The sequence below is a fragment of the Bombina bombina genome, chromosome 2, assembly GCF_027579735.1.
Source record: "Bombina bombina isolate aBomBom1 chromosome 2, aBomBom1.pri, whole genome shotgun sequence".
Classification (NCBI taxonomy): Eukaryota; Metazoa; Chordata; class Amphibia; order Anura; family Bombinatoridae; genus Bombina; species Bombina bombina.
This window is the reverse complement of record NC_069500.1, coordinates 1,137,173,727-1,137,192,309: the sequence shown is the minus strand read 5'-3', so window position 1 is coordinate 1,137,192,309 and position 18,583 is coordinate 1,137,173,727. Positions and strand designations below refer to the sequence as shown.

At 38.7% G+C, this 18,583-nt stretch overlaps 1 protein-coding gene across 1 annotated transcript in view; it reads right to left on the bottom strand.

Moving 5' to 3' along the window:
* Window positions 1-18,583, bottom strand: part of CPE (carboxypeptidase E) — a 249,223-nt gene that overhangs the window by 5,376 nt on the left and 225,264 nt on the right. The window contains exon 7 of the mRNA XM_053703802.1: window positions 14,857-14,956. Coding sequence (XP_053559777.1) covers window positions 14,857-14,956 — 100 coding nt within the window. The remainder of the gene's footprint in view (window positions 1-14,856; window positions 14,957-18,583) is intronic.

Sequence of the window (18,583 nt, the reverse complement as noted above, 5' to 3'; positions counted from 1 at the left end):
ATTTCTGAACAAAGGGGATCCCAGAGAAGCATTTACAACCATTTGTGCCATAATTGCACAAAATGTTTGTAAATGATTTCAGTGAGAAACCTAAAATTGTGAAAAATGTAACTTTTTTTTTTTATTTGATCGCATTTGGCGGTGAAATGGTGGCATGAAATATACCAAAATGGGCCTAGATAAATACTTGGGGTTGTCTACTACCCTACACTAAAGCTAAAATTACCCCAAAAAGCTCCCTACATGCTCCCTAATTAACCCCTTCACTACTGGGCATTATACACGTGTGGTGCACAGTGGCATTTAGCGGCCTTCAAATTACCAAAAAGCAACGCCAAAGCCATATATGTCTGCTATTTCTGAACAAAGGGGATCCCAGAGAAGAATTTACAACCATTTATGCCATAATTGCACAAGCTGTTTGTAAATAATTTAAATAAACCGAAAGTTTGTGAAAAAATTTGTGAAAAAGTGAACGATTTTTAGTATTTGATCGCATTTGGCGGTGAAATGGTGGCATGAAATATACCAAAATTGGCCTAGATCAATACTTTGGGATGTCTTCTAAAAATAATATATATACATGTCAAGGGATATTCAGGGATTCCTGAAAGATATCAGTGTTCCAATGTAACTAGCGCTAATTTTGAAAAAAGTGGTTTGGAAATGGCAAAGTGCTATTTGTATTTATGGCCCTATAACTTGCAAAAAAAGCAAAGAACATGTAAACATTGGGTATTTCTAAACTCAGGACAAAATTTAGAAACTATTTAGCATGGGTGTTTTGGTGGTTGTAGATGTGTAACAGATTTTGGGGGTCAAAGTTAAAAAAATGTGTGTTTTTTTCCATTTTTTCCTCATATTTTATAATTTTTTTTATAGTAAATTATAAGATATGATGAAAATAATGGTATCTTTAGAAAGTCCATTTAATGGCGAGAAAAACGGTATATAATATGTGTGGGTACAGTAAATGAGTAAGAGGAAAATTACAGCTAAACACAAACACCGCAGAAATGTAAAAATAGCCTTGGTCCCAAACGGACAGAAAATGGAAAAGTGCTGTGGTCATTACATTTTCTGTCAAGTTAAATGGTCTTTTTAGGTTTTTGTCAGCAAAAATTATTTTGTTTTAAATGAACATTCTTGTGGTAGATACAATTTTTTTCTTCACCACTAACATAAGGCTCGTTTCCATTGAGCCTGTGAAAATGGAGCCGTAAGCTACGAAAGCAGCCAACAGCTAAAAGTAGTTTATGGCTCCATTTTAGTACCAGATTTCCATTGAAAAAAAATCGTGCAATGTGTGCATTTGCTCTTTTCATGAAGGCGTAAGTTAACGTATAAACGCTTCCATTCAACGTTGTATTTCTCGAAAATTGATCCATAACTAGTTTGTTGCTATGGTAACCTGACCTCACATTATAGAATTTACAATTAACATCTGTGCTCCTTATAAGTGATCACCTCTAGGGAGAAACAAAAACAAAGATACATTGAATTCATTAAAAACAAAATAAAAAATGTTTTGTTTGGTTTTATAACATTTTTTAAATTTATTGATATATGTAATATTTAGAGCTGCCCTAGGCATAAGTCCAGTTGGAATAATGAAGAAATGTGCTTGATTATATTTTTATATGTAAATACTTAATATTTGAATAGGAACATAACTCCAACTAGTCCTATACCTGGGCCAGCAATAAATATTACATCCCCCTTTTTTTTTTCTCCCCCTCTTAGTTTTATTCCTTGTTTTTTTAGATTCTCGCTTTCTTTCTAAATATAACAGTTTATTAGAAAACCTCCTATGGGGCATAGGTCACAATAGGGGGTCTTGGTTGAAATAGGGGTCTTTCCCCATTGAAAATGTCAATTTGTTTGACTTAGTTCAATGATAAAATGTAACAACTGTTGGAAATGTAACTTAAGGGAGCTGCGTCTCCCGCAATACGTATCATTTTATTTCATTACCAATAAAGTTGTTTTAAAAAAAAAAAAAATAGAAAGTGAAACATTTGTATTGTATGAAAACGTTAATATCTCAATGGAAATTTACACCAAGTTAAGCATACTGTAATGTTTGACACCTTATCGACAACTTCCAACAGTATTTTAACTGTTTGCGCTTTCAATGGAAACCTGTTGTAAATTTGTGCTTTTTGGCTTCTATTACTTTATATGGGCTAGTAATAATGGAAAATAGTAAGCGTAATGGCTTCTGACAACAGGTATTTTCGTTTTACAACCTCAGAAACCCAATTGCGGCTCAATTGAAATGAGCCCATATTTGTGGACTTAGCTGCTAGTTTCAAATTTAACTATAAACAATGTTTTCTCATGCAAAAACATAGCATGTATATGTGTTGCTTTCTTCTTAGTGTACACAAAGCAAGTGCATATTTAGCTTAATACGCAGGTTACAGTATTAACACAATGTTTTTGAAAAAATTGTGACAGAAATTAAGACCAAATAATTCCATATACCCAATAACTCCATAACTCCTGACTGGGAAAAATGTTGGGATTAGGTTCAGTAGAGGGGCCAATATATGGGGCCATAGTATGATATATAAAATTTAAAAATTAGCAAAAGCTCCCATGTATTGAAGGGAACAAACTGCTTGAGGCAGCCAGTTACATGTGCTCTGTACATTAAACCAGGCAGCAATGAATTCAGAAGGGGTATTTTCTTCTACACACTTGTTTTCTTTTTTAAATGAACAACAAGGAAAATATGTAGCCCTGTCCAAGGAATGCAATATTTAATCCTTAAAGGGCCATGATACCCACATTTTTTCTTTCATGATTTAGAAAGAGAATGCATCTTTAAACATCTTTCTAATTTACTTCTATTATCTAATTTGTTTTATTCTCTTGATATTCATGGCTGAAAAGCATATCTAGATATGCTCAGTAGCTGCAGATTGGTTGCTGCACATAGAAGCCTCATGTGATTGGCTCACCCATGTGCATTGCTTTTTCTTCAAATAAGGATATCTAAAAAATGAAGCAAAATAAATAATAGAAGTAAATTGTAATGTTGTTTAAATTTGTATGTTCTATCTGAATCATGAAAGAAAGATTTTGGGTTTAGTGGCCCTTTAAGTATCTCAGGCAGTGGGTAGCTATGTGATTCCAGAATCTATTAAAATAAAGAGAACACATAAATTCCTCTCTTAACTTTTAGTAAGAGCACTGCAATTACTTTAAAAATAATAGAAAAAAAAAGTGGATCAACTTGAGCCATGGAAACAAACAGTATTTTTAAAATGTGTCAAATAATGAACTCAAGAAAAGAACATGAATTGTAAATTAGGTAGAATACTAAATACTTAGGGCTAGATTAGGAGTGGCGTTGCGTGTGAGCCAAAAGGGGTTTATCGCGGCTCATTGCGCACATTGGAAGTAGCACGCATATTACAAGTTGAAAGTAAATGCATTGGCTCGAGCGCAATTAAATTCAACATGTTGCGAGAAAGCGCGACTTTAGAGCTCTGGTTAACTGTTACACGAAACAAAGAATTAGAATATTTTTTTTTTTTTTAAAGTACAGTTACACTCATAATAACACTATTTAATAAAAAAATGCAAGTAATAAGGGTTCAAAGATATGAGGTCTCAGGTGTTAGGGAAAAAAAGACTTCAAGAGGCTTTAACATAGAGATACATACACACACATCTCTAAATATATATATATATATATATATATATATATATACACAGACACACAGGTATACCTCACTTTACAGCACTTCGCTAATACAGCGCTAATGTGGAGCTGAAGTTCAACCTCCAATGATTTTGAAACAGTGCTGCACTCATTGTGAGATTGCAAGAAAAGTGACTGGTACCATTTTGTTATGCACAGTTCACTTTGTTTACAAAATTACAGTGCAATCTGTGTCTCAGGCCTCTATTTATCAACCTGTCAACTTATCTGCATTCGACGGCACCAATACGCTCGCGTAAGATCGCCTAACATTGCCGCCGCGGACCTGAATACGTTCTCCAAAATTATCAAAAAAGCTGTCAAAAAGCCACGCACCAAGTACGAAGCGATGAGCAGCGGACTGTTGTTAACTAACAGTCATCGATCTCGCTGTTTTTCAGCTTTTTTTCAGCTTTCTTGTTATCCTGTCACTAAACACCCACACTATATACTGTTTACCCCCTAAACCGCTGCTCCCGGAGCCCACCGCAACTCTAATAAATGTATTAACCCCTAAACCGCTGCTCACGGACCCCGCCGCAACTCTAATAAATGTATTAACCCCTAAACAGCCGCTCCCGGAGCCCACCGCAACTCTAATAAATGTATTAACCCCTAAACCGCCGCTCACGGAGCCCACTGCCACCTACATTATACATATTAACCCTTAATCTTCCGCCCCCTATACCGCCACCACCTACGTTATACTTATTAACCCCTATCCTGCCGCTCCCGGACCCCACCGCAACTAAATAAAGTGTTTAACCCCTAAACCGCCACTCCCGGACCCCGCCGCCACCTACATTATATTTATTAACCCCTAATCTGCCCCCCCTACACCGCCGCCACCTACATTATATTTATTAACCCCTAATCTGCCCCCCTACACCGCTGCCACTATATTAAATGTATTAACCCCTGAACCTAAGTCTAACACTAAGCCTAACACCCCCTAACTTAAATATAATTTAACTAAATCAAAATAAATTATTCCTATTTAAAACTAAATGCTTACCTATAAAATAAACCCTAAGATAGCTACAATATAACTAATAGTTACATTGTAGCTATCTTAGGGTTTATTTTTATTTTGCAGGCAACTTTGTATTTATTTTAACTAGCTACAATAGTTATTAAATAGTTATTAACTATTTAATAGCTACCTAGTTAAAATAAATACAAAAGTACCTGTAAAATAAAACCTAACCTAAGTTACAATTACACCTAACACTACACTATAATTAAATTAATTACCTATATTAACTACAATTAACTACAAGTATCTAAAGTACAAAAAAACAAACACTAAATTACAGAAAATAATAAAATAATTACAAGTTTTTTTAAACTAATTACACCTAATCTAATCCCCCAAAATAATAAAAAGCCCTACCCTATACTAAATTATGAATAGCCCTTAAAAGGGCCTTTTGCGGGGCATTGCCCCAAAGTAATCAGCTCTTTTACCTATAAAATAAAAATACAATCCCCCCCACCAACATTAAAACCCACCGCCCACACACCCAACCCTACTCTAAAACCCACCCAATCCCCCCTTAAAAAAAAACTAACACTAACCCCTTGAAGATCACCCTACCTTGAGACGTCTTCACCCAACCGGGCCGAAGTCCTCCATGAAGCCGGGCAAAGTGGTCCTCCAGACGGGCAGAAGTCTTCATCCAAGCCGGCCAGAAGAGGTCCTCCAGACGGGCAGAAGTCTTCATGCAGGCGGCATCTTCTATCTTCATCCATCCAGCGCGGAGCGGGTCCATCTTCAAGACATCCGACGCAGAGCATCCTCTTCCAATGACATCCGACGACTGAATGACGGTTCCTTTAAATGACGTCATCCAAGATGGTGTCCCTTGAATTCCGATTGGCTGATAGAATTCTATCAGTCAATCGGAATTAAGGTAGGAAAAATCCTACCATCCAATCAGCCAATAGGATTGAGCTTGATTGAAATTCAATCCTATTGGCTGATTGCATCAGCCAATAGGATTTTTCCTACCTTAATTCCGATTGGCTGATAGAATTCTATCAGCCAATCGGAATTCAAGGGACGCCATCTTGGATGACTTAATTTAAAGGAACCGTCATTCAGTCGTCGGATGTCGTTGGAAGAGGATGCTCCACGTCGGATGTCTTGAAGATGGACCCGCTCCGCACTGGATGGATGAAGATAGAAGATGCTGCCTGGATGAAGACTTCTGCCCGTCTGGAGGACCTCTTCTGGCCGGCTTGGATGAAGACTTCTGCCCGTCTGGAGGACCACTTTGCCCGGCTTCGTGGAGGACTTCGGCCCGGTTGGGTGAAGACTTCTCAAGGTAGGGTGATCTTCAAGGGGTTAGTGTTAGGTTTTTTGGGTGTGTGAGTGGTGGGTTTTAATGTTGGTGGGGAGGTATTGTACTTTTTTACAGGTAAAAGAGCTGATTACTTTGGGGCAATGCCTCGCAAAAGGCCCTTTTAAGGGCTATTCGTAATTTAGTGTAGGGTAGGGCTTTTTATTATTTTGAGGGGCTTATTTATTTTATTAGGGGGATTAGATTAGGTGTAATTAGTTTAAAAAAACTTATTTTAATTATTTTCTGTAATTTAGTGTTTGTTTTTTGTACTTTAGATAATTTAATTTTATTTAATTGTAGTTAATTGTAGTTAATTGTAGTTAATTGTAGTTAATGTAGGTAATTAATTTAATTATAGTGTAGTGTTAGGTGTAATTGTAACTTAGGTTAGGTTTTATTTTACAGGTACTTTTGTATTTATTTTAACTAGGTAACAATTAAATAGTTAATAACTATTTAATAACTATTCTACCTAGTTAAAATAAATACAAAGTTACCTGTTAAATAAATATAAATCCTAAAATAGCTACAATGTAATTATTAATTATATTGTAGCTATCTTAGGGTTAATTTTATAGGTAAGTATTTAGTTTTAAATAGGAATAATTTATTTCAATTTAGTTAAATTATATTTAAGTTAAGGGGTGTTAGGGTTAGGGTTAGACTTAGGTTTAGGGGTTAATACATTTAATATAGTGGCGGCGGTGTAGGGGGGGCAGATTAGGGGTTAATAAATATAATGTAGGTGGCGGCGGTGTAGGGAGGGCAGATTAGGGGTTAATAAGTATAATGTAGGTGGCGGTGGGCTCCGGGAGCGGCGGTTTAGGGGTTAAACACTTTATTGAGTTGCGGCGGGGTCTGGGAGCGGTGGTTTAGGGGTTAATAAGTATAATGTAGGTGGCAGCGGTGTAGGGGGGGCAGATTAGGGGTGTTTAGACTCGGGGTACATGTTAGGGTGTTAGGTGTAGACATTCCCATAGGAATCAATGGGATATCGGGCAGCAGCGAACATAAGCTCTCGCTGCTTTCCGACTCCCATTGATTCCTCTAGGGCAGCGGATTGAAAACCAGGTACGCTGGGCCGGAATAGTGCCGAGCGTAGCTGCTAGTTATTTGATAACTAGCAAAAGTAGTCAGATAGTGCCTAACTTGCGTTCGGAATATCTGTAGTGACGTAAGCATCGATCTGTGTCGGACTGAGTCCGGCGGATCGTATGTTACGTCACTAAATTCTACTTTTGCCGGTTTGTAGGGTTTGAAAACTAAGGCGAATCAGGCTCGCCACAAATACGCTGCAGAATTCCAGCGTATTTGCGGTTGACGGCTTGATAAATAGAGGCCTCAGTGTTGTAGTCTGGCAAACTTTACTATAGTAATTGTCCCTATTTTACAGCTACAGTTTTTATTGAATACTAATTGAATACTGTGCTGTGCTAGTGTTAAACTAAACTTAGCGCTATTGCACACCTAATATAAGTTAGTTCAAACATGTTTTCAATCTTTTAAACACACTGGCAAGTGAAAAGAAAGCTAAAACCATGTTGTTTCACTTTAAGGCAGTTATCACTTTACAGCACGGCTCTTTTTGCAGCATGAGTAAGGTATACCTGAGTGTATATATATATATAAGCAGCATGAGTAAGGTATACCTGAGCGTGTGTATATATATATATATATATATATATATATATATATATATAGTCCCAGTAGGAATTGCACTCCTTCATTACAACTTATGCATCAGCCAGGGTGCAATGTCAGAAAAAATGCAAACATCCAAAAAACATAATTTATGCTTACCTGATAAATTTATTTCTCTTGTAGTGTATCCAGTCCACGGATCATCCATTACTTATGGAATATATTCTCCTTCCCAACAGGAAGCTGCAAGAGTCCACCCACAGCAAAGCTGCTATATAGCTCCTCCCCTAACTTCCATATTCAGTCATTCGACCGAAAACATGCAGAGAAAGGAAAAACCATAGGGTGCAGTGGTGACTGTAGTTCAAATGAAAAAATTACCTGCCTTAAAGTGACAGGGCGGGCCGTGGACTGGATACACTACAAGAGAAATAAATTTATCAGGTAAGCATAAATTATGTTTTCTCTTGTTAAGTGTATCCAGTCCACGGATCATCCATTACTTATGGAATACCAATACCAAAGCTAAAGTACACGGATGATGGGAGGGACAAGGCAGGTACTTAAACGGAAGTTACCACTGCCTGTAAAAAACCCTTTCTCCCAAAAATAGCCTCCGAAGAAGCAAGGTATCAAATTTGTTAAATTTGAAAAGTATGAAGCGCAGACCAAGACTCCATCTTGTAAATCTGTTCAACAGAAGCCACATTTAAAAAAGGCCCAAGTGAAAACCACAGCTCTAGTAGAATGAGCTGTAATCCCTTCAGGAGGCTGCTGTCCAGCAGTCTCATAAGCTAAATGAATTATGCTTTTTAACCAAAAAGACAGAGAGGCTGCTGAAGTCTTTTGACCTCTCCTCTGTCCAGAATAGACAACAAACAAGGTGAACGTTTGATGAAAACTGTAGTAGCTTGTAAGTAAAACTTTAAAGCACAAACCACGTCCAATATTGTGTAATAGACGTTCCTTCTTTGAGGAAGGATTAGGATACAAGCATGGAACAACTATCTCTTGAGTGATGTACTTGTTAGATACCACCTTAGGAAAAAAACCCAGGTTGGTACGCAGGACTACCTTATCCGTACGAAGGACCAGATAAGGAGAATCACATTGTAACACAGATAACTTGGAGACTCTACGAGTCGAGGAATTAGCTACCCAAAAAGAACTTTCCAAGATAAAGATTGATATCTATGGAACAAAAAAGGTTCAAACGGAACTTCTTGAAGAACCTTAAGAATCAGGTTTAAGCTCCATGGCGGAGCAACAGTTTTAAACACAGGCTTGGATCTAACCAAAGCCTGACCAAATGCCTGAACGTCTAGAATACCTGCCAGACGCTTGTGCAAAAAAATAGACAGAGTAAAAATCTGTCCCCTTTTAAGGAATTAGCTGACAACCCTTTTCTCAAAAACATCTTGGAGAAAAGATAATATCCTGGGAATCCAGACTTTACTCCATAAGTAACCCTTGGATTCATAACAATCAGATATTTACACCATATCTATGTTCAATTTTCCTAGAGACAGGCTTTCATGTCTGTATTAAGGTATCAATGACTGACTCGGAGAAGCCATGCTTTGATAACATCAAGCGTTCAGTCTCCAGGCAGTCCATCTCAGATTGATTCTATTTAGATGGTTGAAAGGACCCTGAGGTAGAGGGACCTGTCTCTGAAACAGAGACCGTGATGGAAAGGATGACATGTCCACCAGATCTGCATACCAGGTCCTGCGTGGCTACGCAGGCGCTGTCAAAAACACCAAAGCCCTCTCCTGCTTGGTCTTGACCTCCGGAGGAAATCCCACTCCCCCGGAAGAAAAGTCTGACGACTTAGAAAATCCACCTCCCAGTTCTCAACACCTGGGATATGGATAGCTGATAGACAAGAGTGAGTCTCTGTCCAGTAAATTATTGTAAGACTTCTAACATCGCTAGGGAACTTCTGTTCCCCCTTGATGGCTGATGTAAGCCACAGTCGTGTATATTGTCCGACTGAGTATGATGTACCTCAGAGTTGCTAACTGAGGCCAAGTCTGAAGAGCATGGAATATCACTCCCAGTTCCAGAATATTTATTAGAAGGAGGGTCTCCTCCTAAGTCCACTATCCCTGAGCCTTCAGGGAGTTCCAGACTGCATCCCAACCTAAAAGGCTGGCATCTATTGTAACAATTGTCCCATCTGACCTGCGGAAGGTCATACCCTTGGACAGATGGACCCGACATAGTCACCAGAGAAGAGAATCTCTGGTCTCTTGGTCCAGGTTTAACAGGGGGACAAATCTGTGTAATCCCCGTTCCTCTGACTGAGCATGCATAGTTGCAGCGGTCTGAAATGTAGACGTGCAAACGGTACTATGTCCCTTGCCGCTACCATTAAGCCGATTTCATTCATGTACTGAGCCACCGAAGGGCGCGGATGGGATGAAAAAAACACGGCAGAAATTTAGAAACTTTGACAACCTGGACTCCGTCAGGTAAATTTTCATTTCTACAGAATCTATCAGAGTCCCTAGGAGGGAAACCCTTGAGATTGGGGATAGAGAACTCTTTCCTTGTTCACTTTCCACCCATGTGATCTCAGAAATGCCAGTACTACGTCCGTATGAGACTGGGCAATTTGGATGTTTGACACCTGTATCAGGATGTCGTCTAAATAAGGGGCCACTTCTATGCCCCGCGGTCTAAGGACCGCCAAAGCGACCCCAGAACCTCCATAAAGATTCTTGGGGCTGTAGATATCCCAAAGGAAAGAGCTACAAACTGGTAATGCCTGTCTAGAAAGGCAAACCTGAAAAACGATGGTGATCTTTATGCATCACAATGTGAGGATAAGCATCCTTCAAATCCATTGTAGTCCTCTATTGACTCTCCTGGATCATAGTTAAGATGGTACGAATAGTTTCCATCTTAAATGACGGAATTCTGAGGAATTTGTTTAAGATCTTTAGATCCAAAATAGGTCTGAAGGTTCCCTCTCCTTGGGAACCACAAACAGATTTGAGTAAAAACTCTGTCCCTGTTCCTCTCTTGGAACTGGATGGATCTCGTACACAATGTAAGAATGCCTCCTTCTTTATCTGGTTTGCAGATAATTGTGAAAGGCGAAATCTCCCCTTTTTTTGGGGGGGAATCTTTGAAATCCAGAAGATATCTCTGGGATATACATTCCAATGCCTAGGGATCCTGGGCATCTCTTGCCCACGCCTGGGCAAAGAATGAAAGTCTGCCCCCTATAGGATCCGTTACCGGATAGGGGTCCGTTCCTTCATGCTGCCTTAGAGGCAGCAGCAGGCTCCTTGGCCTGCTTATCTTTGTTCCAGGTCCGATTGTCTCCAGACCGCCTTGGACTGAGCAAAAATTCCCTCTTGTTTTGCCTTAGAGGAAGAGGATGCCACACCTGCCCTGAAGTTTTTAAAAGGTACGAAAATTAGACTTTTTTTTTTTTTTTTTTTGCCCTTGATTTAGACCTATCCTGAGGAAGGGCATGACCTTTTCCTCCAGTGATATAAGCAATAATCTCCTTCAAACCAGGCCCGAATAGGGTCTGCCCCTTGAAGGGAAGTTAAGTAGCTTATTTATTAAAGTCACGACAGCTGACCATGATATAAGCCATAGCGCTCTGCGCGCCAGTATAGTAAAAAACAGAATTCTTAGCCGTTAGTCTAGTCAAATGAACAAGGCATCAGAAAACAAAGGAATTGGCTAGCATAAGCTTGTCAAATATATTCATCCAATGGAGTCGCTTAACTGTAAAGCCTCATCAAGAGACTCAACCCAGAACGCCGCAGCAGCAGTGACAGAAGCAATGTATGCAAGGGGCTGCAGGATAAAACCCTGTTGAATAAACATTTTTTATCCATTGGATCTAAAAAGCACAACTGTCCTCGTCAGAGGTAGTGGTACGCTTAGCTAGAGTAGAAACTCTTCTCTCCACCTTAGGAACTGTCTGCCAGAAGTCCCGTGTGGTGGTAACTATTAGAAAACATTCTTCTAAAAAATAGGAGGGGAAGAGAACGGCACACCTGGTCTATCCCATTCCTTATTAAAAAAATTTTTTAGTAAACCTCTTTAGGTATTGGAAAAACATCAGTACACACCGGCACTGCATATTATTTATCCAGTCTACACAATTTCTCTGGCCCTGCGATTGTACACATTCATTCAGAGCAGCCAAAGCCTCCCTGAGCAACAAGTGGAGGTTCTCAAGCATAAATTTTAAATGTAGAAATATCAGAATCAGGTTAAATCATCTTCCCTGAGTCAAAAAAAAAAAAAAAAAAATCACCCACAGACTAAGCATATTGTGAGGTAGTATCATACATGGTTCTTAAAGCGTCTGTATGCTCTGTATCTACCCCCAGAGCTAACTGCTTTCCTTTAATTTCAGGTAGTCTGACTAATACTGCTGCCAGAATATTATTCACCACCTTTGCCATGTCTTGTAAAATAAACGCTATGGGCGCCCTTGATGTACTTGGCGCCATTTGAGCGTGAGTCCCTGAAGCGGGAGTCGAAGGGTCTGACACGTGGGGAGAGTTAGTCGGCATAACTTTCCCCTCGACAGAATCCCCTGGTAAAGAAACGCTATGGGTGCCCTTGATGTACTTGGCGCCATTTGAGCGTGAGTCCCTAAATCGGGAGTCAAAAGGTCTGACACGTGGGGAGAGTTAGTCGGCATAACTACCCCCACGACAGAATCCTCTGGTGATAATGTTTTTAAAGACAAAAAATGATCTTTATTGTTTAACATGAAATCAGTACATCTGGTACACATTCTAAGATGGGGTTCCACCATGGCTTTAAAACATAATGAACACAGAGCTTCCTCTATGTCAGACATGTTAGAACAGACTAATAATGAGACTAGTAAGCTTGGAAAACACTTTAAATCAAGTTAACAAGCAAATATATAAAACGTTACTGTGCCTTTAAGAGAAACAAATTTTGCCAAAATTTGAAATAACAGTGAAAAAAGGCAGTTAAACTAACAAAATTTTTACAGTGTATGTAACAAGTTAGCAGAGCATTGCACCCACTTGCAAATGGATGATTAACCCCTTAATACAAAAAACAGATTAACAAAACGAAAAATATGTTTTAAACAGTCATAACAGCTCCTACTTTTGAAGCCCTTTTGAGCCCTTCAGAGATGTCCTATAGCATGCAGGGGACTGCTGAGGGAAGCTGAATGTCACTGTTTGTAATTTTAACTGCACCAACTGTAACTTTTATACTATAACAGTGGAAAGCCTCAGGAAACTGTTTCTATGCAAAATTTAAGCCAGCCATGTGGAAAAAACTTAGGCCCCAATAAGTTTTATCACCAAACATATGTTAAAAAACGATTAAACATGCCAGCAAACGTTTTAAAACACCAAAGCCCTGTTGTATCTCTATTAATAAGCCTGATACCAGTCGCTATCGCTGCATTTAAGGCTTTACTTACATTACTTCGGTATCAGCAGTATTTTCTTAGTCAATTCCATTCCTAGAAAAATATTTTACTGCACATACCTTATCTGCAGGAAAACCTGCACGCCATTCCCCCTCTGAAGTACCTCACTCCTCAGAATGTGTGAGAACAGCAAATGGATCTTAGTTACGTCTGCTAAACAGCACACTCCGGTGCCATTTAAAAATAACAAACTTTTGATTGAAGAATAAACTAAGTAGAAAGCACCACAGACTCTCACAACCTTCTATCTATGTTGAGGCTTGCAAGAGAATGACTGAATATGGCAGTTAGGGGAGTAGCTATATAGCAGCTTTGCTGTGGGTGGACTCTTGCAGCTTCCTGTTGGGATGGAGAATATATTCCATAAGTAATGGATGATCCGTGGACTGGATACACTTAACAAGAGAAAAGACAGCACTCACTAGTCTTAAAGTTAAAAAATAGCTTTTAATATTCCATAATTAGAAATGGGGTGTAGGCATGACGTTTCAATGCTATACTAGCATCTTTATTAAATGTCCCAAGGTGAAAAAAGGGGTGATGCTTCAAGGTAGGCGCACCATCAGCATGTTGCCCCAGGGAAGACCTACTTTGAAGCATCACCCCTTTTTTCACCTTGGGACATTTGATAAACATGCTAGTATAGCATTGAAACGTCATGCCTACACCCTATTTTTAATTATGGAATATTAAAAGCTATTTTTTAACTTTAAGACCAGTGAGTGCGGTCTTTTTTTGGACGTATATATATATATATATATATAGTATATATACAGAGGTGGAAAAATAACACTATGGTTTACTTGTCAGGGGTTAAAAGCTACTAGCCCAGAGGGAAAAGTTAGCAGACCACTCAATGTTAAAGATAGGAAAAAGCTGGAAATTTCAAGCCGTGTATATATATATATATATATATATATATATATATATATATATATATATATAAACAGTGCACTCTCACAAACAATGAGTCTCTTTAGACGAGGGTGCAATATTCAGGTAATATCCATAAAAATAGCGGACAAGCATTCACTGGATTTAAATCACTTGATCTGTTTATTAGTGACGTTTCACAGTGTCATTAGTGACATCTCGTGGTGTGATTTAAAATTCAGTGAGTGTTTATTTGCTATTTGGACGGAGATATATATATATATATATGCATATATATATATATTTTTATATATATATATATATATATATATACAGCTGTATATATGTTTATATGTGTGTTCATATGTATTTATATGTGTGTATATGTATATACAGACATAGATACACATATAAACACATAAATGCATATGAATACATATATAGACATATGTTTGCAATATTCATATTTAATAATGGTTTTATCTATGTATTTAATGTGAATATTTCATATTCTAATGTTTTTTACATAGGTGAATATGTTCTAGCTATTTTTAAATAGATATCCCTATATATATCTGTATTTATACCTATAAATAATCATAAATATATAGGTATAGATATATATTTGACAAAAAAATAGGTGAAGAAAATTGGAATGTGAGATATTTGTAAGTATATAAGTTCAGACTTTTGTGTGCGTTTGGTTACTGCACAAGCAAACATTTTTTTTCTTTAAACTTGTAATGAGTATTATAGGATGTGCGCAAAAATTATCCTTCTAGCAAGCAAGGAAGTGAAGAATGTTATTTTATTTGTTTGCCACTTACCCGAGGTAACATCATGATTAATTCCATCAACAGATATTGTAGCATTAGCAATAGGAAATCCCTGGTGGTCTTTGATAAATCCTTTTACACCACGATGTACCTGAAAATATTTGACTTTTGATTAATCACATGCGCTGATTTCCTTAAATGGAGATAATACTCAATTTTTTTCTATCAAGTATATGAAAGACCAGCATTTAAATATTTAAAAAAAAATAAACTTTTGCATCTAAAAGCTGTTTACATACAAGATAAAAATTAACAGAAAGTATAAGATGATATACAACTAAGTCCTGAATCTCTACTGCACATTAGCTAACATGAACAACTCCCACAGAAAAAAAATATTTATTCAGCACAGCAACATCCATTTTCAAAAATATAAAGCTCTGTGATAGATTTATTTTTTCTTTTTAAATCTTTAATTGAGGGTTTTACTTATGAATAACATACAATATATGTCCAATAACAGTGAGAATACATTAAAGGGACAGTCAACACCAGAATTTTTGTTGTTTAAAAAGAAAGATACTCCCTTTATTACCCATTCCCCAGTTTTGCATAACCAACACTGTTATAGAAATGCACTTTTCACCTCTGTGTTTACCTTGTATCTGTGTTTCTGCAAACTGCCCCCTTATTTCAGTTCTTTTGACAGACTTGCATTTTAGATAATCAGTGCTCACTCCAGGGTAACTTCACGTGCATGAGCTCAATGTTATCTATATGAAACACATGAACTAATGCCCTCTAGTGGTCAAAATGCATTCAGATTAGAGGCAGTCTTCAAGGTCTAAGAAATTAGCATATGAACGTATCCTCCTCATCAGACTTATGAGAGAGGGCAACCTGCATAGCAGTAGGTGGAACAGAAACCTTACAATCTGAATGTCTAATTTTCCTCTTGCGTTTTCCCAGCATAGGAAAAGCAGATAATGCCGCAGATACCGCAGAAGATACCCGTGCTGCAAAATCTGCAGGCAAATAAACTCCTCCAGGAGGTTGAGAGGAACTGCAGGGCACTGTATGTGAAGCCATATAGGCTTGGGACGTTTGAGGAGAAAGCTGTGGCATTGCCTGAACAGCATCATCCTGAGAGACATTGGGCTCAGAGGGCAATAATTTATCTTTAAATTGAAGTGTTCTAGCTAAGCATGCAGCACAGAATTGCATAGGCAAAATTATTTGTGCCTCTAGGCATAACAAGCATTTGTCAAAAAACACAGAGTCTTGGTCCATGTCCATTATTCTAAATAAAAAATTCCCCAAATTGTAGAAATTTTTTAAATACACTGTCACTTTAAGAATTTTTTATACCACAATTTCATAGCAATGCAATAGTAGTTAGTATCTGCCTTCCAGAGTGAAAAAGATTCCCATTGGTATATTACTCATACTTAGACTTACGAAGTGTCCTAACTTGCTATATAAATGTGTTAACGCTCACAATATAAAATTATAAAAAGGTGCACAAAACAATGATAGATCATAGTACCAATGGGGGTCAGTTAACTAAAGTCCTTCATAATAGTTGGAGAAAATGGTAAGCCAGTAGTCCCATAAGTTAATATTTTATTGTTATTATACTTTATTTATTCTGCGCTGACCATGAGTACTATTCATTTATAAAAGACAATGATATAAAACTTGTAAGAGACAAGACAAAATTTTGCAAACACATACAGGAGGAATTGAGAGCCCTATTCCTGTGGGAACTTAAAATCTAGGAGGGTAGGAGGTTGAAAAACAGGAGGTGAGGACTGCAAGAGTGAGCAAGATGTTAAAACAGAGTTAGATGAGGGAACTATTAGGTGAGTGGAATTAATTTATTACTGAGTTGGGTGGTAGGCTTCTCTGAACAAAAAAGTCTTCAGGGAGCATTTAAATGAAGAAAGATTAGAGGAAAGCCTTACAGCACAAGGTAGAGTTTTCCAGAGGGTAGGTGCTGCACAACAGAATTCCTGTAGTCTAGCATGGGAAGAGGTGATATTTGAAGATGCAAGGAGCAGGTAATTGTTGGATCTTAGTGGGCGGGCTGGAGTGTACTTGTTGACTAGAGAGGATAGGCAGAGGGGAGCGGCATTGGTGAGAGATTTGTATGTAAGGGTGAGGATTATGAATTTAATTCTGCTGTGAATGGGGAGCCAATGAAGGGACTCACAGAGAGGTGCAGCAGATGCAGAGCAACGGGAAAGGTGGATTAGCCTTGCAGAGGCATTTAGGATGGCTCGAAGAGGGGAGAGGAGGGAAGGGGAAGGCCAGTAAGTAGGTTATTGCAGTAGTCAAGTCGGGAAATAACAAGGGAGTGGATTATTTGCTTTGTGGTGATAGCACTCAGAAAAAAGCGAATCTTGGAAATATTGCGTAGGTGATTGCATAGGTGAGGAAAGCGATTGGATGCGGGGGATGATGGATAGATTTGAGTCAAGTATAACTCAGAGGCAGCGAAATTGGGACGATGGGGAAATGGTAATGCAGTCGACAGGGATAGAAAAGTCAGAAGTCGGCATACAGCTAAAGGGGGGATTAGAAGGAGCTCAGTCTTGGACATGTTAATCTTTAGGTGGTGAGAGGCCATCCAGGAAGAACACCAGATAAGCAGTCGCTGACATGAGAAAGGACAGAGGGAGAGAGAGTAGGGGTGGAGAGGTAGATCTGGGTGTCATCAGCAGAGAGGTGATATTTGAAGCCATAGCTGTTAAGTTTACCCAGTGAAGAAGTATAAATGGAGAAGAGTAGAGGACCCAGAACTGATCCTTGAGGTACTCTAACAGACAGAGGCATTGGAGAGGAGAAGTCACCAGCAAATGACACGGAAAAAGACCTGTGAGAAAGATAAGAGTGAATCCAAGAAAGAGCACACACAGCCAAAAGAGCTAAGGGTCTGTAGTAGGAGGGGGTGGTCAACTGTGTCAAAGGCAGCTGAGAGGTCAAGTAAGATAAGTATAGAGTAGTGGCCATTGCTTTTAGGAGAAAGAATATTGTTAGTAACCTTGGTAAGGGCAGTCTCAGTTGAGTGTTTGGGGCGGAATCCAGATTGCAGGGGGCCAAGCAAGGAGTTGGTGGACAGGAAGTGGGTTAGGCGGTTGTAAACTAGTTTTTCGAGGAGTTTTGATGTTAGTGGAAGCAGTGATATGGAGTGGCAGCTTTCAGGAGAGTTAGGGTCAAGGGAGGGTTTTTTGAGTATAGGAGTGACCTTTCCATATTTGAAAGAAGATGGGAATGAACCGGTAGAGAGAGATAGGTTGAAGATGTGAGTAAGAGCAGGAGTGAGGGTGGAAGACAGGGAGGGTATTAGATGGGAAGGGATAGGGTCGAGCGAGCAGGTAGTGAGACGTGAGGAAGATAGTAGTGAAGAAACTTTATTCTCAGTGACTGGATGGAAGATGTGGAGGGTGGCAGAGGGAGAAACTGGGCCTGGAGTTTGAAGATTGCAGGTTGGTGTTGGGATGCTGCTTTGGATAGTATGTATTTTTTGTTTAGAAAGTAGTCAGCCAGGTCTTGAGCACAGACAGACAGAGGGGGTGGAGTAGGTGGGTAGAGGAGAGAGTTAAAGGTGGAGAAGAGTCATTTAGGGTTTGTGGAAAGAGAAGATATGAGAAAAGAGAAGTAGGTTTGCTGGGCTAAGTAAAGGGCAGAAGTGTATGAACGAAGAATAAACTTATAGTGGATGGAATCAGGTTCAGAGTGAGTTTTCCTCCAGACATGATCAGCAGTATGGGAGCAT